General features: G+C 42.6%; 1 protein-coding gene across 1 annotated transcript; it reads left to right on the top strand.

Annotated features, from left to right (window-relative positions):
- The first annotated feature begins 399 nt into the window (after positions 1-399).
- LOC121177623 (double-stranded RNA-specific editase 1-like) lies at positions 400-23388 on the top strand. Its single transcript, XM_041031898.1, has 10 exons — positions 400-499; positions 11952-12026; positions 14661-15706; positions 16238-16352; positions 16736-16904; positions 17251-17405; positions 17494-17662; positions 18966-19147; positions 19337-19515; positions 21202-23388. Exons 1-10 carry the CDS (start codon positions 400-402, stop codon positions 21376-21378), a joined length of 2367 nt encoding a protein of 788 aa, XP_040887832.1. The 3' UTR covers positions 21379-23388.
- The last annotated feature ends 491 nt before the right edge of the window (positions 23389-23879 follow it).

The raw sequence follows: 23879 nt of genomic DNA, 5'->3' as shown, positions 1-23879 counted from the left end.
GCTTCTCAGTGTTTAGCACTTCAACAGCTACTCTTAAAAACTTGTCTCATAGAGTGACATATGCATATTCATTTTTTTAAAATAAGAGTACTCGCTTCCCAAGTTTATCACAGCCCAGAGTGGAGGATTTGAGAGTGGGGGTGGAAATAGAGAGGGGAGAGAGGCTGACAGAGGAGGGAGGAGGAGAATCCCATCCCATTTATCTGACAGCCATTTAGCAGAGCGAGTCCATGTGGCAGCAGCTCTTAGCCTGCCTCTTGGTGTGACTGGCCGGCCCCTCCCCCTCACTCCCCCACCTCAGTCCAAAGTTATACAGACAACACTGTGGGTCTATACTTAGCCTTAGGCTGAGAGTGAGGAAGACATCAGAGCCTGCAGGGTAAGCTGAGCGGACGAGACATGGCTCTGCTGCTGGACAGCTCCCATAGCGTGGCAGCCTACCACTGCCTGATCGGCCGCAGGTTCAGGAGGAGGAGGAAGAAACGCTCAGAGCGCAAAGGTATGATTTCTATAGCTGCTGCTCCGCTCGGCTGAAGGCTAGAGGAAAACAGCGCTGCTGTTTGGAGGATTGTGTTTTGCCTTATGTACAGTGTGGTTTCTTCTCCTCATAGGGAGGATCAGGTGAAGTCTCGCCTTTACATTAATGTCATCTCAGTAGTTATTGTGGGTTTTCTTCCGCCTTTTTAGTGTTTGTTGTTTTTAATTATTTTTAAAAAAACTAACTTCTTTGGTAAATGAGGCCAGATTCTTGTGGTGAATAACATGCTTTAATTAAATCTAAAAAATGAATTGCATAGCCGTTAATTATTCTTCTACAGAAGATTAAAACAAAGATGCCCCCCAAAAAACCCATTACCATCATGTCTTAGTTACTTTGTTATTATGTAACTTACTGCAAGAAGCCAAATAGCAACAGTGTCACATGATTTGCAAGTTTATAATGAGAACGAGAGTGAGAGTTTTTAATGGTGTTTCACAGTAATAATAAATATAATTACTTTTGAAAACTCCACCAGTGATTAACTTCCTGGAGGGACAGCACCTGAAAAGGTCCGGTTCTGAAAACTGCAGGGCACTCTGGGACATTTTTTTAGTTCTATTACACTTTTACAACCCAGAGACACATTTAACTGTAAATTACGTAGACCACTTTTTCGACCAACAGGGGTAATGAGCGAGACGTTTAATTCCCTTGTGGAAAAACTATATAACGGTGACTGTTTACTGATCGTCCAGCACATGGGGGTGACACTGAGATACTGGATCTGTGATCAATACCCTCCTATTACATGTACCTGCACTGGGGTCCTTTGCAGACCATGGTTATACATGCATATGCCCAGAGTGGATAGCAATGGCTGAATCCTGGTACATCCTACCGGTACTGCTGGGACCTCTGTGTATTTGTTGGGAAAAGGTTTGGACAGAATTACTCACTGATTAAAAAAGTGTTCTTGGACCTGATCCAAGACCTATTACCAAGCTGGTTACGAACTGGCTCAGTTAAGTCTTGGTTTATCCATCTGGCTACGAGCATGTTCGTGTGAAAGAGGCTGAGTGTTAACTACAAGCAACCATGAATGAAGTACTTAATATGAATAATGAACAATGTGAATCCAGTTATAGGGACATATAGTTGGGATGTTGACAGGTTTTGATCTGATCCTCTGAACTTAACCTGCTCCGGAGCAGGATAGCCTCATAAGTTCCCATGGTGATATAATCCAGTAAGACGTGAACCACCATCGTAACCCTGAAAACTGGGGTTTAAACCTTAAGTTAATTGGCTAACCCCAAATCCTGCTTCGTATTACAGGCCTCTGGACTACCTGGCTATCAAGTGCTCAAGTGGCCTCCTTGGCAGATGAGCTGAATCCTCTTCAATCACATTTAGAGGCTAGATCAGTTAGCATTAGTCCTTTATTGGTCTGGACATGTTGTACTGTATAAAGTGTTTGTGGATTTGTGCATAGCAGTGACTGTGTGAAATGTAGGTGGAGGCATGGTGGTGCAGGGGTGGTGCACTGTCGCCCTACAGCAAGAAGGTTCTGGGTTTCAAGAGTTCCCTCTGGTTCAGTTGGGTTCAGTTACAGAGCATCATAATGCTGGAGTGGTGCTTGTGTCCACCTCATGAATCCAACTCCAATATTCCCTCTCTTTTAGCTCTGTTTTTTGTCTCCAGCTCAGCTTGGCTTGGCGCTTGGCTTCCTCCCACAGTCCAAAGACATGCACATAGGGTTAATTGCTGTGATGGGCTGGTGACCTGTTCAGGGTGTACCCCGCCTCTCGCCCAAAGTCAGCTAGGATTGGCTCCCGTACCCCATACTCTTAAGAGGATAAGCTGTTTAAAAAAAAATAATGGATGGATGGCTGTCCATCCCAGTATAGAGCCTCACACAGCCGTTTCCAAAACTTTTCAAGTTGAAGCATCTGAAGACACCTCCTGCGTTTACAGGGTCAGTTTCTTTCCTTAATGTTCTTTCTGAATGATTTAACACCCTGATGATAAAGTCTACAAACAGCCCTGGTAAAAAAAGTTCCACAGCATTATTATCAGTTAACTGTGACATTTGTAAAAATTATGAATGAATTTAAAATAAATGAATGAGAAAATTCATTTCAAAAGCATCTCTCAGTAAATGTCAGATACACATATATTTCATATATTTTTGTTGTAGTGTCCTTGCTTGAACATGCATTCAGCTCTGCTCATTTTCCTTTCCACGCATGTGTCACCAGCTCTGTGCACTATTGCACCCACTAATATAGTCACTGGCTGTAAAGCTCAAGTGCACTTAATCCTCACATTAATTCAAATCTCACCTGTCATAGGTGCACTGTAATTTCTCTTCTGTTTATCCCACTTGGGAATATTCAGTTTAGGCTAACTGTTATTTATGGAGAGTGTAGTTTAAAAAAAGTATTAATGTGTAAAGAAATGGAGGTATTGTGCATACTTTGCATGCAGGGAGAATAAGAAGCCCATCATTTCTTTGTCCCTGCTAAGCGGGGGTGTTGTGAGATGAAGTGAAGTGTGAGTTTAATCTACTGGGAGCAAAAGTGAATTTCAGGCGAGGTATAAGCTGATGTGCTCTGCGAGGCGTGGACAGCGCTAAGGGATGTGTCTGTCGGCCCCTAAAAAAACGCAGCCAGAGATCTCTGTCTGGCAAACAGCTGCCGGTCAGTGATGATGTGGAGGACTTGATACAGTAACCAGCTCCCCTTCCTTCCCTCCTCCCTGCAGCTACTCCACCTCTCTCTGCCTTTGCCTGGGTTTGGCCTGAAGCTTCGCTGATAACCACCTATGAAATCCCAAGGCTCAGGGTTAATTTAAGCCAGATTTGTACTTAAAATACTACTTGTATTCAACTGAAGACACAGTTTTACTACTCTTAAACAGTCATGGAAGTAATAAGTAAGAGTAACAATACCCTGATGTATAAATACTCCAATGTCCCACATTCTATGTGCAATTTTCCTCTTTTCTTTATTTTCAATTGGGAGTTGTAAGTAACAGTAAGAATTTCCATACGGGGATTAATGAAATTTTTCTGATTCTGATTCTGATTTCAAATTTAGTAAAAGTACAGAATTATCAGCAGAATGCAAAATTTACTTTGTAGTTTGAAAATTTACTTCCAAATTTTGGAATTTTGGATTTGTGTGCAGCTGTTTATTATATTCTTAATTTCTTACTTGTTTCTCTGTGCTCCACACCATGAGGAATGGCATTCACTGGACAGTCTTCTTCAGAAAGGTGACAATGATTAGACTGGCCCACTTTAGTCTGGTCCACTCTGTATAGTCCACTCTTTATCTCTGTCCTTCCAGTCCTCAGTGTAGTTCCATATGTTTGACTGATATATCATATGATGCTGGCTTTCCCTCAGTCAGCCAGAAGTGTTTTCTCCTTCCCTCTTTCTTTCTGTCCTTCTTTATCTTTCTTGAGTCAGTTGAATAATGTTTCAGTTATTTCCACCTTTAATTAAGATAGTTGGTCACAACAGGACTGAATACGGCATTAAGAATTGCCTGGGTGAACCTGGACTTGATTAGAATAGGATAGGAGATAATGAGACAAACAAAAGTCACCCGAAAGCTAAGACGAGGAATTATGACAAAGAGAATGTAGTGCTTGGCTTCACTGTGACTAGGAGACAAGGAAAGACCGGTGTGTTTAATATCTATTTATAGTTCAGAGTAGAGTGATTGGGGGGGTGCGAAATGTTTTCTTCTTCCTAGGGGGTGCGTAACAGAAAATAATTGAGAAGCACTGGTTTAGATTCAGAATCAGTCTTTACATGATGAAACATCAGCCCCTTCAAAGAAAGACAATTTTCTGTTGAAGGATTAAGTTTAGACATTTTAATTATTTATTTAAAAAAAATTCAGATTAAGCTGTTTGAGGAAAAAATTTTTTTTTCTATGTCCATAAAAAGCTGCATTCAGCAGAATAACATTTTTCTTCAAAGGCAAACTAAAAAGGCTGATTTTACATGAGTGTGCTGGATATTTTTGTACCTTTTGTTTTAAAATCAGTTGTCTGAGCAGAGAAATCATTCCTGTGGAAAAGCACTAAATGCTGTGCTCATCAAGATTCTGTTCGTCACAGTTTATCAGAGTCCCGAGTGTGGACAGTAACTTTGAAGCGTACACAGACATAACCTGCTCGTTAGGCATCAGTAGACAGCGCCTACCTTCCGCCCTCCGCCTCCACCTGCCTGTCCGTCAGCTCCTGTCTCGCTAATCCTGAAGCCTTGGGGTGTGAAATTCAACATCATCAGCTCCCCAGCTTCCCGTCCCCCAACCCTCTCTCTCTCTCTCTCTCTCTCTCTCTCTCTCTCTGGGAGATAGCAGAGGGACCTGGCTTCAGCCTTGACTGGGTGGGAGGAGGACAGCGATAGCCATCTCTGGAGAGCGGCAAGGGCAGTGATGCAGAGAGAATGGGGTGCAGGAGGGGTCAAGCAGGTGCCGGGGGAACCTGGAATCATCTCAAGCCAACCTTATCACAACTGCCATACATCCATCCCATTTTCTAACCCATTTTCTGTACTGCTTATTCTCTTAAAGGTCAAGAGTACACCCTGAGCAGGTCACCAGTCTATCACAGGGCTCACATATAGAGACAAACAACCCTCATTTTCATGGACAATTTAGATTCACCAGTTAAACTTATATGCATGTCTTTGGATTGTGTGAGCCAAGTGGAGGTGGAGACCAAAAACAGAGCTAAAAGAGAGGGAATATTGCAGTAGACATGAGGTGGACACAAACACCACTACAGCATGGTGATGCTTTGTAACTGAATGTAGAATAAGCAGATCTAGTAAAACTGGATGATTCCTAAGAATTTTGGTTGCTGCATTTCCGTCAGTAACTAACCGACCCCAGACTGTGAGACTCCCACCTCTCCTCCATTCGCACGCTGAGCACCGGCTCTCCACAGGGCTGTGTGCTGAGCCCCCTCCTGTACTGCCTCTACACCCATGACTGCAGTCCGGGCCACAACAGCAACCTCATTGTTAAGTTTGCTGACGACACTACAGTGGTCGGACTCATCTAAAAGGGAGATGAAGCAGCCTACAGAGAGGAGGTCCTGAAGTTGGCATCCTGGTGTTGGCTCTGAACACCAAGAAAACCAAGGAGATCATTGTCGACTTCAGGAGGCACAGCACCGACTTAGCCCCCCTCTACATCAACGGCGAGTGCGTGGAGAGAGTCCACACTTTCCGGTTTCTTGGGATCCTCATCTCCGCTGACATCTCCTGGACAGAGAACATCACAGCGGTCATTAAGAAGGCTCAGCAGCGGCTACACTTCCTGAGGGTCCTCAGGAAGCACAACCTGGACTCCATCCTGCTGCTGACCTTCTACCGCTCGTCCATTGAGAGCCTGCTGACATACTGCATCACAGTATGGTATGGCAGCTGCACCATGGCAGACAGGGAGAGGCTTCAGAGGGTAGTTAAGGCGGCACAGAAGATCATCGGCTGCCCCCTCCCCTCCCTGATGGACATTTACACCTCCCGCTGCCTCAGCAGAGCAAAGAGCATCACCAAGGACAGCTCCCACCCTGGCTTTGCTCTGTTTGACCTGTTGCCCTCAGGAAGGCGCTACAGGCACATCAGAACAAAGACTAACAGACTCAGAGACAGTTTTTTCCCGAAAGCCATAACACATGCACTGAACCCCACAGTCTATTCCCCTAACCCCCCGGACTTCCTTCCTTCTATCCACTCACTGTGCAATATCCGTACACTGTGCAATATTCATTAATGAGCAATAACCCATACTTGAAAAGGCTGTTGCAACTCAGTTGTGCGACCATCTACATAGGAACGGTTTGTTTGAAGTTTTTCAGTCAGGATTTAGAGTTCATCATAGCACAGAGACAGCACTGGTGAAAGTTACCAACGACCTTCTTATAGCATCAGATAATGGACTCGTCTCTATACTTGTCCTGCTAGATCTTAGTGCTGCATTTGACACTATTGATCATAATATCCTATTGGATAGATTGGAACATGTTATTGGGATTAAAGGAACAGCACTAGGCTGGTTTAAATCATATCTATCAGATAGATACCAGTTTGTTCATGCTAATGATGATCCCTCCATATATACCAGAGTAAGTCATGGAGTTCCACAGGGTTCTGTGCTTGGACCGATACTGTTCACCTTATACATGCTTCCCCTAGGCAATATTATCAGGAAGCATGGAATAAATTTCCATTGCTATGCGGATGATACCCAGCTATATTTATCTATGAAACCAGACGAAACAGATCAGTTAACCATACTTCAGGCATGTCTTAAAGACATAAAGGCCTGGATGACCTGTAACTTTCTTCTTCTGAATTCAGACAAAACTGAGGTTATTTTGTTTGGTCCCAAACACCTCAGAAACAGTTTATCTAATCATATAGTTACTCTGGATGGCATTAATTTAGCCTCCAGTACGACTGTGAGGAACCTTGGAGTTATTTTTGATCAGGATCTGTCCTTTAACTCACATATAAAACAAGTCTCTAGGACCGCCTTCTTTCACCTGCGCAATATCAGTAAGATTAGGAACATTCTGTCGCAGAGTGATGCTGAAAAATTAGTCCATGCTTTTGTTACTTCTAGGCTGGACTACTGTAATTCCCTATTATCAGGATGTCCAGTTAACTCTCTAAAAAGCATCCAGCTGATCCAAAATGCTGCAGCGAGAGTACTGACTGGAATTAGCAAGAGAGATCACATTACTCCTGTACTAACTTCTCTTCATTGGCTTCCTGTAAAATCCAGAATTGATTTTAAAATCCTTCTCCTTACATATAAGGCCCTCAATGGCCAGGCTCCTTCATATCTCAAAGAGCTGATAGTACCATATCATCCTAACAGATTGCTTCGTTCCCAGAATGCAGGTTTGCTTATGGTTCCCAAAATCTCTAAAAGTAGAATGGGAGGCCGATCCTTTAGCTATCAGGCCCCTCTCCTATGGAACCAACTGCCAGTTTGGGTTCGGGAAGCAGACACCCTCTCTAATTTTAAAACGAAGCTTAAAACCTTCTTGTTTGATAAAGCTTATAATTAGTTGTAGTTACAGTCCTAGTTATTTATTAAACTTATAGTTAGTCACAATTATCTCTATAGACACTGTTACAGTTAAGGATATAGCCCTTAGTAGGGCTGGCTCAGGCAACTGAATCATCCCCTAGTTATGCTGCTATAGGCCTATGCTGCTGGGGGACATCCCATGATTTACTGCACACTTCTTCTTCTTTCTCTCCTCAGACCCACTCTCAAATTTATTAGCCTTTATTACGTGTCATTAACTCTGTGTCCTCTCTGTCCCGTAGTCCTGTGTTTGTTTCTCTCTGGTCTCTCTTTCTCTGTACCTTACTGCAGGTACCTCTGGCTCCGGAGCTGCATGTCCTATGGTCCTGGCTCCACCCACCTGCTGCTGTTTATTGTTTACAATGATCTATTTCTAACATGTTTAATGTTCCGTTCTGCTACAGATAAATATTTGATTAATATTCTTTGCAAACTGTAATGTAAATAATTACCAGTCATGACAGCTTTTTGCCTCCGTGCTCTGTTTCATAATTCTAATCTGCTGAGCACACATTATCCAATAACTGTTCACTAACTGTAATGTAAATACTGACCCACATTGTCTGTATTATGCTGCATGTCTTTCTCCCCCTCTCCTCCATTCCTAGCTGTCCTATCTTCCTCCTTTTCCTCCTTTCACCCAGCCCGGCCATCGGCAGGAGGGTCCCCCATCTGAGCCAGGTTCTGCTCAAGGTTTCTTCCTGTTAAAAGGGAGTTTTCCTTGCCACTGTCGCCTTAAGTGCTTGCTCTGGGGTCAGGCTCTGGGTCTCTGTAAAGCGCTTTGAGACAATTTTGATTGTGGAAGGCGCTATATAAATAAAATTGAATTGAATTGAATTGAATTGAATACTTCTTGAACTGTGCACCTTACCCCCCCTTGTATTTTGTTTTTTTTTCTCTTCATATTGTTGTATAGCTTTCCTTTTACATTTTGACTTGCACTAAACTTATTTAATTTAATCTTATTTTATTTTATTTTATTCTATTCTATGTTGTATATTTATACATGTTGCACTGGAGAAGGAGATGCTTTCCATCTCGTTGTACATGTAAAAGATGTCCAATGACAATAAAAGGCATTCTATTCTATTCTATTGCCCATTATTTTGGAAAAGCTTTTCTATATAAAAAAAAAACCACTGATAAACAGAAAAAGACATTACGTGTGAACATGGTCTAACTTTCTCTAGCTACTAAGCCACGTTAGGTGCTAACGTTAGTCCAGTCAAGGTGTCTTTATGTAATGTCATGTAACTAGCTCTGCTGGCTAATGTGACAGCACATGAATATTTCCAGAACTCTTACTGTTGCCTTTATAAGCCTTTCTATGGCTGGGAAAACATTCAGCATTCAAAAGCTTTATTTACAAAGCTCTATCAAAGGATGCAGGAGGACGGAAGGAGATAATGCACTTAATTGTTTTACCTTCGGGAAGGTTGGTACTTCTCCTTGGCCCCAAGTGGAGAGGGCACCACAGTGGTTTTAATAGTTTGCTGTCAGCAGCACAAATGTCTCTAGGAGAGGAGGAGAGGGGCAGTGTGGTGGTCTGAATAGAAGCCCTGTTGGTTAAGCGAGTTGCATTAGCTTGTGCAATTGATACAGCGTTGACCCTGCCCCTACAGCTACTCCCAGGGAACCACACAGCAAATTAAAGCCGTCATAAAGATTTCACAGAGTCCCAAGTGAAAATGTTAGAAAGATGTCTGGAGCCAGAGAGTGTCCTTGGGAAGCAGCGGGGAATTTATTTTCTGGTACTTCAGCAGTGCTAGTGCAACAAAGCTGAATCAGAGAATTGCATACCAAAGTTTCTCTAATATACCGAAGTGCTTTGACCATTACAGTAGAATTTACTACAATTAACAAGTTATGATGATGATGAGATGATTTATTGTTTTTATTGTCAGTAAATTCATGAAACTAATTTATTCCTCTGCGCCATGGAGCTCCATTGTTTCCAAAAACAAATACATCAGGGACAGATGTGCCTCAGGTAGAGCATGTTGTCCGCTAATCAGAAGGTCTGTGGTATGTCTGTATGAATATATGGGTATATGAATGTATGGGTGAATGTATGGATGTGTGACTATATGGATGTATGAATGTATGGGTCAGTAAATGGCTGTGGGAATGTCTGGGTGTATGAATGTATGGGTGAATGTATGGATGTTTGCGTGTATAGTTGAATATATGGCTGTATGAATATATGGATGTATGAATGTATGGGTGAATATATGGTTGGGTGAATGTATTGCTGTATGAATGGATGGGTGAATGTATGTATGGGCGAGCAAATGGGTGAATGTATGGCTGTATGAAAATATGAATGTATGAATGTATGGGTGAATATATGGTTGGGTGAATGTATTGCTGTATGAATTTATGGGTGAATATATGGCTGTGGGTGTTTTCTTCCATCACCCTCTGCCTCGTTCATTTGTTTCCACGTGCGATTGAATATAAGGGTTTAGCATTTTTTACATTAGACTGATTCTGTTATGGTTTTCCTTGTAATCTGCTGTAAATGTCACATTTCCATCCGCTTTCGGGAACGCTGTGAAAAGTGAAGTGAATTTAAAACAGGAAACTTCCAGAGACCTGCAGGTTAATAAGCTTTCACTTTGTACCTTTCAAGCTGAAAAGGTCAGCCAATGATCATGTTGAATTGAACAAACTTTATTGAAATGTCTTACTTTTGCGATAGCCTTGTTCACAGTCAAAATGTCACGCTTTTGTTTAAGTTTAATTAAATTTACATGCTGGTACAATACAAAACCACAGAACCTGTTATTTGATTCGGGGCAGATTTATTATAGAAGGCATTTTTTTAAACTCAATTTCATTTTTGTGAGGTTTAAACAACAAATGATACAAATGAAACTTCCCTCCAGCGTTTCCAGTTTCTTTTCCCTATCCACTCCCTCTCATCCACCATCTCCCCAGCCTCCCCATCAATGTGTCACACCATGGTCCGTCAGGGTCCCAATTTCTGCACCAAATGTCATTTCATGGGGAGAAAATAGGAGTGTGTGTGTGTGTGTGTGAGAGAGAGAGAGAGAGAGAGAGAGAGAGAGAGAGAGAGAGAGAGAGAGAGAAAAGCACTGCTGCAGGCAATGTTCAACAATTTTTTTTTCTGTTTTTGTCTGTGTCACATGTTTGAGGCTGTCTGCTTCTCCTCAGGATCAATCCATCTGCATTACACCACTAAAAGAGTTCTCTGACAGCTGTTTGCAGTTGTTTTCTCTCTGGGGCTGTGACTATAACTTGGCTCCAGCATCAGAAAAAGGCCCCAAAATCCATTTGTCGCTGTCAGCTCACTAGTCACAAGCTAACACTGATTGCTGGTGTCTAAATATCCACATCAAGAAGCCTTATGCCAATCAGAAATTTACTACATTTTCTGGGTAGAATATATATATATATATATATATATATATATATATATATATATATATATATATATATATATATATATATATATATGCACGCAGGAATGGAACTACCTGTAATCTGGATTTAAGTTGGGTTTTCGTCTCTGACTTTTCAGATATATGTCATGAAAAGGCAACACACACACACACACACACACACATATATATATATATGCTCAAGTGAACATGATAACCAAGCAACAACAGCTTCCTTCTCTACATAGGCTTGTCCACTTCTACCACTAGTTGATGGGAGTTTGTATTACAGCTCCACAGATGTATGTACTTTATAAATATATGAAACAGCAACAAGTACCCACAACCTAAACGTGATCCAGACAGCAAATAATGAGCTAAACAAGCTTATTTTTCCCATTGTCTTGGAGTTTCACTCCGTTCTTCCTCCAGAGAAAAGCTGATTAGCCATTTAATTTGTCTAATTGAGTTTGTCTGACTTGTAGCTGAGAATAGCAAACATCGTAAACTGACAACAACTAAGCATTACAGAGTTATATGAAATAGGCTTAACTCTGACAACATGCTGCAGACATAAATACAGCCAAAGTCACCACATGAGGGGCAGGGGGTGAACTCTTCACCCTGTGGTCTCTAATAGACCACATCTTAAATTAAAGCTGTAAGTTCTTTGGTTGAACTGTGGACAGGCACTAGAGCCAAAAAGCACGAGAACACTATAAGTTCTTTGGTAGAACAGTGGACAGGCAGAAGAACCAAAGACTACAGAAGCAGTGTAGGTTGGTTAGTAATATGTATATATTATGATGTAAGTAAAAAATGATATGATATTGCTGACCCAGTGAAACTGGGTCTGTATAAGAGAAAACTATTGTAAAGTCATGTTAAAGTGAATAACTGATTAAACTGAATGAACTTTTTTTGAATGATGTTTTTTTCCTCCAGGTCGAACAGGGGCCCGGCCTCCTCGGAACCAACAGAGGCTGCTCACCATAGAGGGGGAAGGAGCAGGAAGCATGAGTGAGTCCTTTTTATCATTTCAACTCTAAGGGGCATATTGATATTTATGTGAATTTTAAGTTTTTAAGCATCAAGTATATTATAAATAACTTCGTACACTTGATGATGATGTTGGATCTGGGTTGTGACCAGGTGCTGTATGCTTCTATGACTGTCCTTGAAAATGTACCATCCAAATCCTTCTGGCTCAGAAGGCAGGATCAGAGCTTAATCCCAAGGGTCAGGGTGTTTCTGCTGTGAGATTTTGATGGCAGATTCTAAGCTTGCCCCAACAAAAAAAAAAGATCCTTAAAGCCCCCCTCAAGAGCCACCTCTGGATTTGGATCGTAGGCCTATTTCAGCCTAAAACCATCTGACCCAGGACCAGCCTCAATAGGACTTTATGTAAAAGTGAAGTAACACAGAGCTTTACTTTTGCCTGTCCCCATCCATGCATCAGTATATGGTTCATTCACAGGGAGAGGACGTGGTTTGATAAGTTAGCTATCTATTTATAAGCATCAGGCGGGAGTTGCTATTTCATTTTCAAAAGAGAGTGAAGCGTAAATTGAGAGGAGTCAGCGGGCTGGAAGATCTGAACCAGTTTGGCATTGTGATTCTGCGTGCTGCTGCTTTGGTCCCAGGGCTAACTGATGGAGCCTCTTTACTTGTTTCATTATTTTTGTTGGGACATTAATAATCCTGTCCCTGTTCTGTGTAAGGCAAAGCGAAACCAGTCGGGAGAACATGTGGATTATGGCTGACAGTGGAGGGGGTGGGGGGCTGGATGCAGGCTGATGGTGGAAGTATTCAAGGTTATTCAAGGGCTAAACAGAGAGTCATAGAATTAAATCAAATATTCCAGGTAACTATTAATTCAGTACTTGCCAAACAATTGTAAGTGCCAACACACATTTAGACCCTTCGTCAGTTGACCTTGAAGCTACTTAGGAAATCCCCAGTGGATTCGGTTCTCCAGCAATTTTGCAAAGAGAATTTCTATTTCTGTTTGAAGTGAAAATGTTTGCTTGCGGAGCTGCAGCACTGTCTGTTCCAGTGAAGTATCCAAAACAATGTATTCCCTCTTCCCCCACAGACAATTAGCCCCCCCCGCCATGTTACTCAGGGCATTATCTGCAATTGTGTTTCGTCTCTCTCTTGCATGCTTGTTACTTACTTCCAGTAGTCAACTGGCTCTGATTGAACGCTGGATGTATCTCTGTCCAGGCACTGTACACTTATTTATTATTTACAGTTCACATTGCGAAGCGTGAAGCTAACCTTGGCTTATAACAATAATTGGCTAGGGATGACATTCTACAGAATTTTATCAAAACAGAATCTGAATCCCAAGTTCTATCTAATCCCTTATTGAGTGTTTTTGGGTAGTGTGTTTGATTCCGGGGGGCTGGGATTGGGATTGGCTCCAGCCACCCCTCCCCCCCCTCCATGACCGTTAACAGGATAAGCGGTATAGAAAATTGATGGATGGATGTTTTATGGGGAATGAAGACATGCTTATGTACTTTTACTTTACTTTTTTATTTCACCTAGTTCACCACAGGGATTCCACTGTTCTAAAAGGACATAGGGCTTTCACCGCATATTTAGTCTCTGCTCTGTGACACTCATCAACCCTGTCCTGATTAATTTTTATGCCTCTGCGCCAGAGACAGCCATGGCCTGCAGCGTCGGCGCTCAAGGTTACCTGAAGGCGAATTTTACTGTTGCACTGCTTCAGATCACAGAATACACTGTAACACTGACCACAGGCTCAGGCTGAGCACTCGTTCTCAAGTTGCCAAAAATGACACAAGTCCTTACTTTATCGTGATGGACTGTAGATAAATATTAGCTTGTGAATGAAAGATCGGATAAGGGATTTGTTTGCCACAGACCTTAATTAGTCTTTTACCGACTTTGAACCAGATACAAAAATGAAACCAGCAATCAGAACCCATCCCTATAGTTGCCATATAACTGTCACAAACTGAACTGTCGTTGATTGTTTTCGGACATATTAAATATAAGCTTGTATTTTGTATGTATCGCCAGAATTATTGTGTTGTTCAGAAGCTGCTGGTCTTCTGTTTGAAGTGACCATGTTTAACCAATCAAATGCTAAAAAACACCTTTTTCTGGTATTTTCCTTAAGGCTCAGGATTATTTTGACTCCCCCATCTTTCCCCGCATCCCGTCTAAACCTGCATTTTATTGGATTGCTTTCTGTCCTGAGCACCGAAAGGAGTAACCTATCGAGCTTTTGCTGGAGGATGTTATAAATGGAAATTTACATTAAGTTCCGTCGGCTTTGTAAACAGGGCCTGGTGATATGTGTTCCCAAAATCACAGAGGATCTTCCAGAGAAGAACATTTAAGAAAAAAAAAATCTTACAATTCCTAATTTGTTGAATTTATAGTTTAGATTTGAATCTTTTTCTTTTCATGCTAGTTAAAACCTTGTCATTAATTTCCTTGAAAAAGGAACTTTCTAATTTTCATCTAAATTTTCCCCCCTGGCTATGTGGAATAGTTGTGGTTGTATGTTTATTTTAGAATTAATAACATTAATCTGCTCAGAGGACACCTGTATGCACATGATTTATTGTCACCACACTTTTCTAATGTCACCACATACTGTAAGTATTAATTAAGGAACACACATCACTTGTTCAGTTTCAAAGAGAGATAAAGGAATCTCTAAATTTTACATTTACAAGATCCTGCAACGAAGGCATTGTAAGTTACTCTTTCTGGGCACCGCAGGTTCATGCAGCACAGATGTTAAGGAAAATCGGAACTTCGACAACCTCTTCTCCAAAGAGGGTGTTGCAGCTGAGGCTGCTCAACTCCCCAATGGGAGTGCTGGGGGTGGGAGGAAGCGTCCCTTAGAGGAGGGCAATAATGGGCATACACATCCAAAGTACAGACCCAAGAAGCGTAAGAAGGCCCCTGGGCCCATTCTGCCAAAGAATGCCCTCATGCAGCTGAATGAGATCAAGCCAGGGCTGCAGTACAAACTGCTCTCCCAGACGGGGCCAGTCCATGCCCCTGCCTTTGTGATGACTGTGGAGGTCAATGGGCAGCTTTTTGAGGGTTCGGGTCCAACGAAGAAGAAGGCCAAGCTGAATGCAGCAGAGAAGGCCCTGCGCTCCTTTGTTCAGTTCCCTAACGCTTCTGAAGCCCACATGGCCATGGGTCGGACTCTGTCTGTTCACACGGACTTCACCTCAGACCAGGCTGACTTTCCGGACATGCTCTTTAACGCATTTGAGACATCCACCCCTCTAGATGAGTCCTTTTACCTTGCTTCCAACAGTAACGGTTGTTTCAGCTCATTGGGAATAGAGTACCCATTGCTACCCTCCCCTATACCAAACCTGGTCCAGGCTCCATTACTTCCCGCCCCTTCCACCTTCATCTCACCTACAAACGGCAAGAATCCTGTGATGATCCTGAATGAGTTGCGGCCCGGCCTCAAGTATGATTTTGTGTCGGAGAGCGGGGAAAGCCACGCTAAGAACTTTGTCATGTCAGTGACAGTAGATGCTCAGAACTTCCAGGGTTCCGGGCGGAACAAGAAGCTAGCCAAGGCCCGGGCTGCCCAAGCTGCTCTGTCCGCTCTGTTTAACATGCAGCTGGACCAGGCTCCATCACGGCAACCTATACCCAGAGAGGGACTGCAGCTCCACTTGCCACAGGTAAGCATGGAAGAAGGTAAATGAAAACTGAAAGTACCTGATGCTTTTGTTTGCATATAGTTACTCAGAATAATTGATCCTAAAAACATGTGCCTAATGTAAGGGTGGCAAGGTGGTGCAGTGGTTAGCACTGTCACCTCACAGCAAGAAGCTGCATTTGAATGCTGGTTTGTTTGATCGGATCTACAAATAACTAACCTGGCAAAGTCTGATTGAAGATGGAGACAAATACAATACATTGAGATCTAATTACACATAAACTAATTCCTGCCTGTAATCCCTGTACGCTGATAACAAAAGTGATATCTTAATTGCTATCACTCCCTGAATGCTATTCAAACATTGCTGCTCATTGTAAAAGCCTTTCCAAGTCCCTCTGCTTTACTTCCAGAGCACTGTGTGAAGCAGATCAGTGTCCGTCAATCACACCAGAGCAGCAACCCTAACTGAAATATTCAGAAAATATTCATCCTTCCATTTATCTTTCACATGTAATTCTTTCTTTCTGTCACATCTTTGTTTCGGTCCCAGATCCTGGCAGACGCCGTCTCTCGTCTAGTTGTTGACAAGTTCAGCGAACTGACGGACAGCTTTGCATCTCCGCACGCCCGACGGAAAGTCTTGGCAGGTGTCGTCATGACAACAGGTATTCTTTAAAACTATATCCAAGAAGACTTTTAATTTCAGTGTCTGAAGCTGCAGCAACAAAAAGACAATACCAAGGAGACCTTTGTTAGCTTAGCTAACTCAATGGCCTTTACTGATGTTTTGAAGACCTGTATGTTTCAGTCCTCTTTGTAGTGAGAGAAAGGTCACTTTGACACAGTGTTTCCTCAGTTAAAGAACCAATGAGAACAGATCCCAAGTCCACATGGACAAATTGAATTTGTCCAACTATCTGTAAAAAATACTTCCCTTCACAGAGGTTTGACCTAGTTAATGATTAGTTTTGCAGACTGGACTACGGAGCCAACAGTCCTGACACACCACTCCCACTATAGACTTACACCTTAATACTTTGTTGTCCAGGTAAAGACGTGAAGGAAGCTCAGGTCATCTGTGTGTCCACTGGAACCAAGTGTATTAATGGTGAATATATGAGCGACAGAGGTTTGGCCCTCAACGACTGCCATGCTGAGATTGTGGCTCGAAGGTCGCTCATCAGGTACCTGTACTCCCAGCTGGAGCATTTCCTCAGGTGAGGCACAATATGGCACAGAGCTTATAGCTGCACTAAACTGCGTCTAACATGCATCCTGTATTGTGTAACCTTACAGGACATGTCCTGTATCCTTGTAGGATGTATCTTGTGTCTTGTAACATGCATCCTGCATCCTTACAGGACGTGTTCTGTATCCTTGTAACATGCATCCTGTATCCTTACAGGAAGCATCCTTATAAGATGGATCCTGTGTCCTGTCACATATATCCTGTATCCTTACAGGATGAATCTTGTATCCCTGTAGGGTGTGTCCTGTAACCTAACCTTGATTTTGTAGCATATTTTATGATATATTGTCATTTGTTTCCATTTGTGTCTTCAGTAACAATGAAGATGAGCACCAGAGATCCATCTTCTCCAGGTGTGACAACAGACAAGGGTTCAGATTGAAGAAGAATGTCCAGTTCCACCTGTACATCAGCACCTCCCCCTGTGGAGATGCCCGCATCTTCTCTCCTCATGAAGCTGGAGTGGAGGGTGAGTGGCTTGAGATTGCCGCCCTATTGGTCCTACACTTATACTTCTACATGAGACCATGTCCTTTCATTCATTTTTCCTGTGTCAGATCAGGGAGACAGACACCCGAACAGAAAGGCTCGCGGGCAGCTGCGCACTAAAATTGAATCTGGTGAAGGAACCATCCCAGTCCGCTCCAGTAACACCATTCAGACGTGGGACGGGGTCCTTCAGGGAGAGAGGCTGCTCACCATGTCCTGCAGTGACAAGATAGCCAGGTCTGGGTTCTGTTTATTACTTGTTCACAAATCCAGTCATGACCTGCTCAACACTTTACACTGCCTAACACACTTCAGGAGGTGGCCTCCAGCACAACTTATCAGGCACTTATAAAGCAGTCTTGGGATTCCTTCCCAGACAGAGCAGCACCTAATCACTAACTCCATGATTCATATGACCCTAACAACTCACATGATGGCAGGATGGGGCAATGACTCACATGACCTCACAACCCTTGAGGTGTGAACGACCCCACAATAAGGTAAACTGTGCTGATGGACTGCCAGCTCTCCTTAGACTCTGGTTGTTCCCGGTCTCTGGAAGAGTCCTAAGATCATCTTTTATGCATATGACTGTCTCAGTATATATATAATAATCATCATATTGTAATATTTGCAAGCCTCAAATCCAGGTATTTACCTTTTTGTGGGGTCGTTCACACCTTGAGGGTCATTGAGGTCATATGTGACTTGTTTCCACGTTCTGCCATTATGGTCATTGCAGTCATGACTCACCTATTCACATACCTATTCACACATGACTCATGTGACCCTAATGACTCACATGTGACCTCAACGGCCTTCAAGGCGTGAACAACTCCACAATAAGGTCAATGCCTGGATTCCTGTCGTTAGAGCTGAAGACATTACAGATGAGAGGTCTTCAAGAACCTCAAGTCCAGTTGCCTTTCTGTAGCTTCTGGAAGTCCTTGTATATTTAAACTCTTTCTAAATATTTGTAGTTTTAATTTTTATTCTCAATTTGTATTAGTAAACCGGCTTGCCTTAAGTTGCCCCCCAAGAGTCTAATAAAGTATTTAGAATTTGAAATATTTCCATTTTTAGTATAAGTAAGCTTTGTCATATTTACTTCTTGGACTAAAGCTTTACTTAAAAAACAAATATTATAAATGTATATATCAGGGAAATTTCAAGGGATGCTTGGGCCTATATGCTCCAAGTGGTGGCGGTAACAACAAGTCCAGCAAGTGGAGTTGGCAAGCCATCTTGTGTCTGGGTCTAGAATAAGAATCCTCTAGTATTGGTTTCATGACCAACAAGGGGGCAGGGGGCAGGATAGTCTTTGCTTAAGACCTGAGACCAAAGGCTGTGCTTTTATGTGGAGATTTTCTCAGGTGTCATTGATTAGGCTTCTTGATGAATCTCCAGGAGGTCGCTAATGGGATTCAGGACTCCTCTGAACTGGAATCAGATTTGCCTTTTTTAGGTGAATTATTTGGAACAATAATGTTGATTTATACAGATTTGTCTACAGGTTTAACCTTAAATTTGTCCCTTTCAGGTGGAACGTGGTTGGTTTCCAAGGTTCCCTCATGAGCTACTTCACTGAGCCCATCTACTTCTCCAGCATCATCCTGGGCAGCTTGTACCACGCTGACCACCTCTCCAGAGCCATGTACCAGAGGATTACTGAGATCGAGGACCTGCCACAGCCTTTCAGCTTGAACAGACCTCTGCTCAGTGGTGAGATGGGACGTTTTCAAATATACCAGGGCATCAGATCTGAAAAGCTGTGTGTCACTCCTTGTGGCTTTTATGGAAGTTTGAAGTCTCCATTATGTTTCTGAGTTTACTGAATTTGCAAATCTCTAAAGAGGAAATGAAGCGTGATTGTTTGACATGATTGTTTGACTTTGTTTCCGTGGTCTGCAGGAATAAGTAACGCTGAGGCTCGGCAGCCAGGAAAAGCGCCAAACTTCAGTGTGAACTGGACAGTGGGAGATCAAGGACTGGAGGTGATCAACGCCACCACAGGGAAAGATGATCTCAGTCGACCCTCCAGGCTCTGTAAACACGCCCTCTACAGCCGCTGGATGCGTCTGCACTGCAAGGTAATACACTGCATACCCCTTCTCTTTACCCCAGTGGTTCCCAAACTGGGGGGCGCTGCCATAGCAGGGGGGGCGCGAAAAGACTGAATGAATTAATCAATAAATGATATTGCTAGCAAAACATGGAGAAGCTTTTGACGGGACTGTCACGTAAAAGAAAAGCAGAGGATGAAGCATCTCCAAATGTGCTTCCAAAACAATTACATCCTCAAAAACAACACCATCGGCAGGCGCATCTATATGTCAAAGGACATAGAGGAGCAGTTTAATGATAAGGTGCGTGACAGCCGCTTTTGTCTGCAGATGGATGAAGCCACTGACGGTAACAAAGACTGTTTATTGATAACTTATGTGAGATTCATAGATGGGGATGACATGAGGGAGGAATTGAAGAAGAACTGTTTAAAATCATAGATTCTTACTTGAAAGAGGCCAATCTCGAATGGGAAGACTGTGTGGGGATCTGCACAGACGGGGCGCAGGCTGTGGCTGGGAAACGGGGAGGGCTGCAAGCGCTCGTCAAGCGCGTCTCCCCCAATGTGCAGTGGACGCGCTGCATGATACACCGCGAAGCGCTGGCGTCTAAACACCTGAGTTCCGAGCTGAATGATGTTATGACCGACGTTATTGCCACCGTTAACTACATAAAAACACGACCTGTCAAAGCCCATATTTTTTCGACACTGTTTTCCTTTGTTTAAATTTTTGATGGGGGAATGGGGGGGGGGGGGGGGCACGAAAATTTTCTTATGTACCAAAGGGGGGGCCCAGCAGAGAAAGTTTGGGAACCACTGCTTTACCCCATGTTTCCGGCCTGCCGCTTCACTGCTAACTCTCAAGTAAAGGCAATGCATGTTTAGTTCTCTATGTTATACATTTTCATTCTAGACCATTTAAACCATTAGCAGGAAGGAAAAAAGGATTTAAAATTGGAGCCCCCAGGTGAAAAGTATGATCAGTTTGCCTTTAATCCACCCTACAAGTTGGGTCACAAGCACTGATGCTGTGAACTACAGTAGGTTTTCAAACATTGTATTTAAATGAATGTGTTGGCATGGCAATAATGAATTCTGAATTATGAAAATGAACGGATGGATGGATAAACTGAAATAGAATAAGTATGCTTTGACAAGGAACTCATTTATCCTTCAAATGCTAAGCACATGCAGGAAATAACAGATTCCGTCAACAGGTGTTGGACCAACTCAGCTCCAGTGGAACCAGTTCCCACAAAGCCCTCCTGAAACACAGAGCACTGAAAACAAAAAAGCAAACCTGTTTCCTTGATGGGCCTCTGGGTTATTTCAATTCTTAGGTGATGGATGTCCTGCTTATCAAGGGGAACATCCATCACTTCCCGTTTTAAAATCATATCTGACAACTTTTAGGAGAAATAAGCTGAGGATGGATGAGCTAGTCACCCTGGTGATGAATTGGAGGGAGTTTTATGAGTGTTAGAGTGTTTTGCAGAGATCTGGATTCCATTGCTACCACTGATTGGCTTTTAGATGGTTTAGGCAAACAGGATGGAATCTCTCATTGAACTGTTAGCCATGACGCAACCTCCGTTCTACATTCCTAGGGAGTTCTCAGACCTCGGGAACACATTTGCTAACCTAGCTACACTGCAACTGTTAACATTTTTGTTACTGACTGCCCGACCCCCCTCTCCTAACTGTCCCATAGCTCTCCTCCACCCTGCGGATCAGAACAGTGAGGCCCAGCAGCTACCATGAGGCCAAGCAGGCGGCAGTGGAGTACCACTCCGCCAAGCAGACCCTCTTCAGAGCCTTCCGCAAAGCCGGACTGGGTGCCTGGGTAAAGAAACCGATAGAGCAAGACCAGTTTGCCCTCACCATCTGAGTTATTGCATGGCCTGGTGCAGACTTTCAGTTTCAGTGGTGGAGTCATTTTCCTCTGGACTGTCATGGGCTGGAGTGTGTGTTAATTGGAAGAAAGGCACCAAATCCAGATGTCAGAATCCATGGATTTAACATTCCACCTTACCTTTTATAGCCTCATGCTACTCCCTCTCAGCCAGCACTACAAACTGTATTTTAAAAAAAGATACGTATTCAGTCAGTTATGCAACTTTATACAAATTGTTGTATATTGATGTATGTATGAATTTTGCATGGATGATTATACCAAATTCATAGGAAGTCTCCGGTAAAAGATTTGTTATCATCTTCAGTATTGTGATCTCAAATCAAATCTTCAGTATTGTGATCTCCTGCAGTTTGTAAAACCAGGTTTGATCTTGTCCGTTGCAGTTCTTTCACTGCAAATTTGAGGTCACAAGGATAATATATAATAAGCAACAACCACCACAGCTGATTGTGATGAGCTTCTCTTTAAGCAGTAACATCTATTCAATGATTATTAATTGATTAATAATTATGATTATTATTATCTAAAGTCACACCATGGTGACCATTGGAGGAACAGCAACTTAAATCTCAATAATGCTGATGCAGTTTCATTTGTGGCTTGACTGCAACAGTGGGGTCAACAGGTTTCTCCATTGGTCCTTGCTCTTTCAAAATAGATTGGCACAATAAGTTTCTATTATGTCATCAATGGATGTTTGCAATAAGTGTTGCAGACTTTTTTTTTTTTTTTCAAAAATAGCACCTAGCGACAGAGACTTTAGCTATTCTCCATAGAAGAGAGTCTCCAGTGTTTCCCCGAGGTCAGACTCCACAAACACACCTCTCTATGAGTCTCATTCAACTGACCTCCAGAGCAGCTGACAGACACACGAATGATCCTCTAGCTTTCTCTCTGACTGATCATTTTACAGGTAAATATATCTGAAACCACAGGAAAGCCGTTGTCTTTAACTTATAAAATCAAGATCTTAGCAGCAGCAGAGATAGCTTGAAATGACTGCAAGTTAACGTGGCTCAGTCTAGATATATATTAGGTTTTGTCCTAGTCTGGTTTAGAAAAAGGGTTCAGTTATTTACTAAAACATCAGCTCACTGTTGGATCAATCCACATTTGGTGCTTTAGTGAGTATTTGGTGCTGCCAGACCGTCTTCCCCCTCTCTTTAATCCTTACTGTCTTGGGTCATTTCTTCGCCAACCAGGTTTTGACACTTTCAGGAATCCTGATGCAGATATTTGTTACCACCAGGGTTTGACTAGCTGCCCAAGCTGAACCAAAGGAGGAAACTCTCCAGAGGTTGAAACCTAAAACATGTTTCCCAATATGAGCCCTGTTGCACTTATTCTAACCACTTTTATGCAATGAAACAAACATTTCAGAGTCTGTGAATGTGTCTAACTGCTGAAAACCCACATACTGCTGGTGTTGGTATTGGTGTCAAGTCATTTTTTACCACAGTAAAAGCACACCAAAGATGATGTCAGTATTTTTCAAACCTTTGAAAATGTATTTATTTTTATCTTATTTTCTGATGCTTTAATCTGCTTCTACAAACCATTCATCTGTATGTTGCTGATGATGTGTGTAACATGGGTAGCGCTATTGTCTTTATATGTCTTCACTGTGTGTCCCTGTGTTTCTAATTTAAACCATGAAAACTCTGAGCATATGCAAACATTTTCCTGTCTCAGCATAAGTTACCACAGGATCTGCACCTCAATAGAGTAGGTATGAACGGGATGAAAGGGGAACCACAACCCTCTACATGTCAGCTCTCTGTCCATATGTTGATGGTTGGTGAGCCTCTACAGTTCTAGTTCATTTCATGCACTTTGTTATTGAGTTGTCCCATAAAATACAGCAGAACCACAGGGACTAATGCATGAGCTCTACATGTAAAGCATGACAAATCGAAATATAAAATATGTAGAAACTGAGTCAAGTCACTGAGCTAGAGATTTAATAAAATGCTACTGCAGTCAGTTTATTTTGTTGTCTTTTGAACTCTTATGGGACCTCTGAGCCATTTTCATGGTAGCTATCAAAAACTTGAGATTTAATCAAGTTTAATACAGGCAGCTACCGGAAACTTTTAAGGCGGAATGTTGTCTTACAGGTTACTCAATGCTCCTAGAAGAATGTGACCATATGCGGCCCAGACGACCTCTGGATGTGGTCTGAGTGATCGGATCTCAAATGTGTCCTTAATGCTTCTTGAATGCGTCGCCTGAACTCGTGAAAGAGCTGTCCACGATCCACTGACTGGATCAGGTGAGATACATGTTAAGGTTCCAGGTCTGAACAGGGACCAGTGAACAGGGACTAGTGTCTGGATCTGGTTAAACCAGATCCACCTCTGGAAACGGTCAAGTGCAGCCTATTAGGAAGGATAAAAAAGACAGCCACAGGATCAAGGGCACTGAGATCAGCAGAGAGCTAAAGAGGGGCTAGTTCATCTTTAACGGGGTCAGCA

This window comes from Toxotes jaculatrix, chromosome 24, assembly GCF_017976425.1.
Source record: "Toxotes jaculatrix isolate fToxJac2 chromosome 24, fToxJac2.pri, whole genome shotgun sequence".
In the NCBI taxonomy this organism is placed as follows: domain Eukaryota; kingdom Metazoa; phylum Chordata; class Actinopteri; family Toxotidae; genus Toxotes; species Toxotes jaculatrix.
This window is presented reverse-complemented; position numbering and strand designations above follow the sequence as displayed.

Excerpts from the sequence above, each read along its gene's own strand:
- LOC121177623 (XM_041031898.1), top strand. The coding sequence starts at position 400 with ATGGCTCTGCTGCTGGACAGCTCCCATAGCGTGGCAGCCTACCACTGC. Across the intron at positions 12,027-14,660 it reads GGAAGGAGCAGGAAGCATGA|GAACACACATCACTTGTTCA; the intron begins GTGAGTCCTTTT and ends GTATTAATTAAG. Across the intron at positions 17,663-18,965 it reads TGCAGTGACAAGATAGCCAG|GTGGAACGTGGTTGGTTTCC; the intron begins GTCTGGGTTCTG and ends TGTCCCTTTCAG.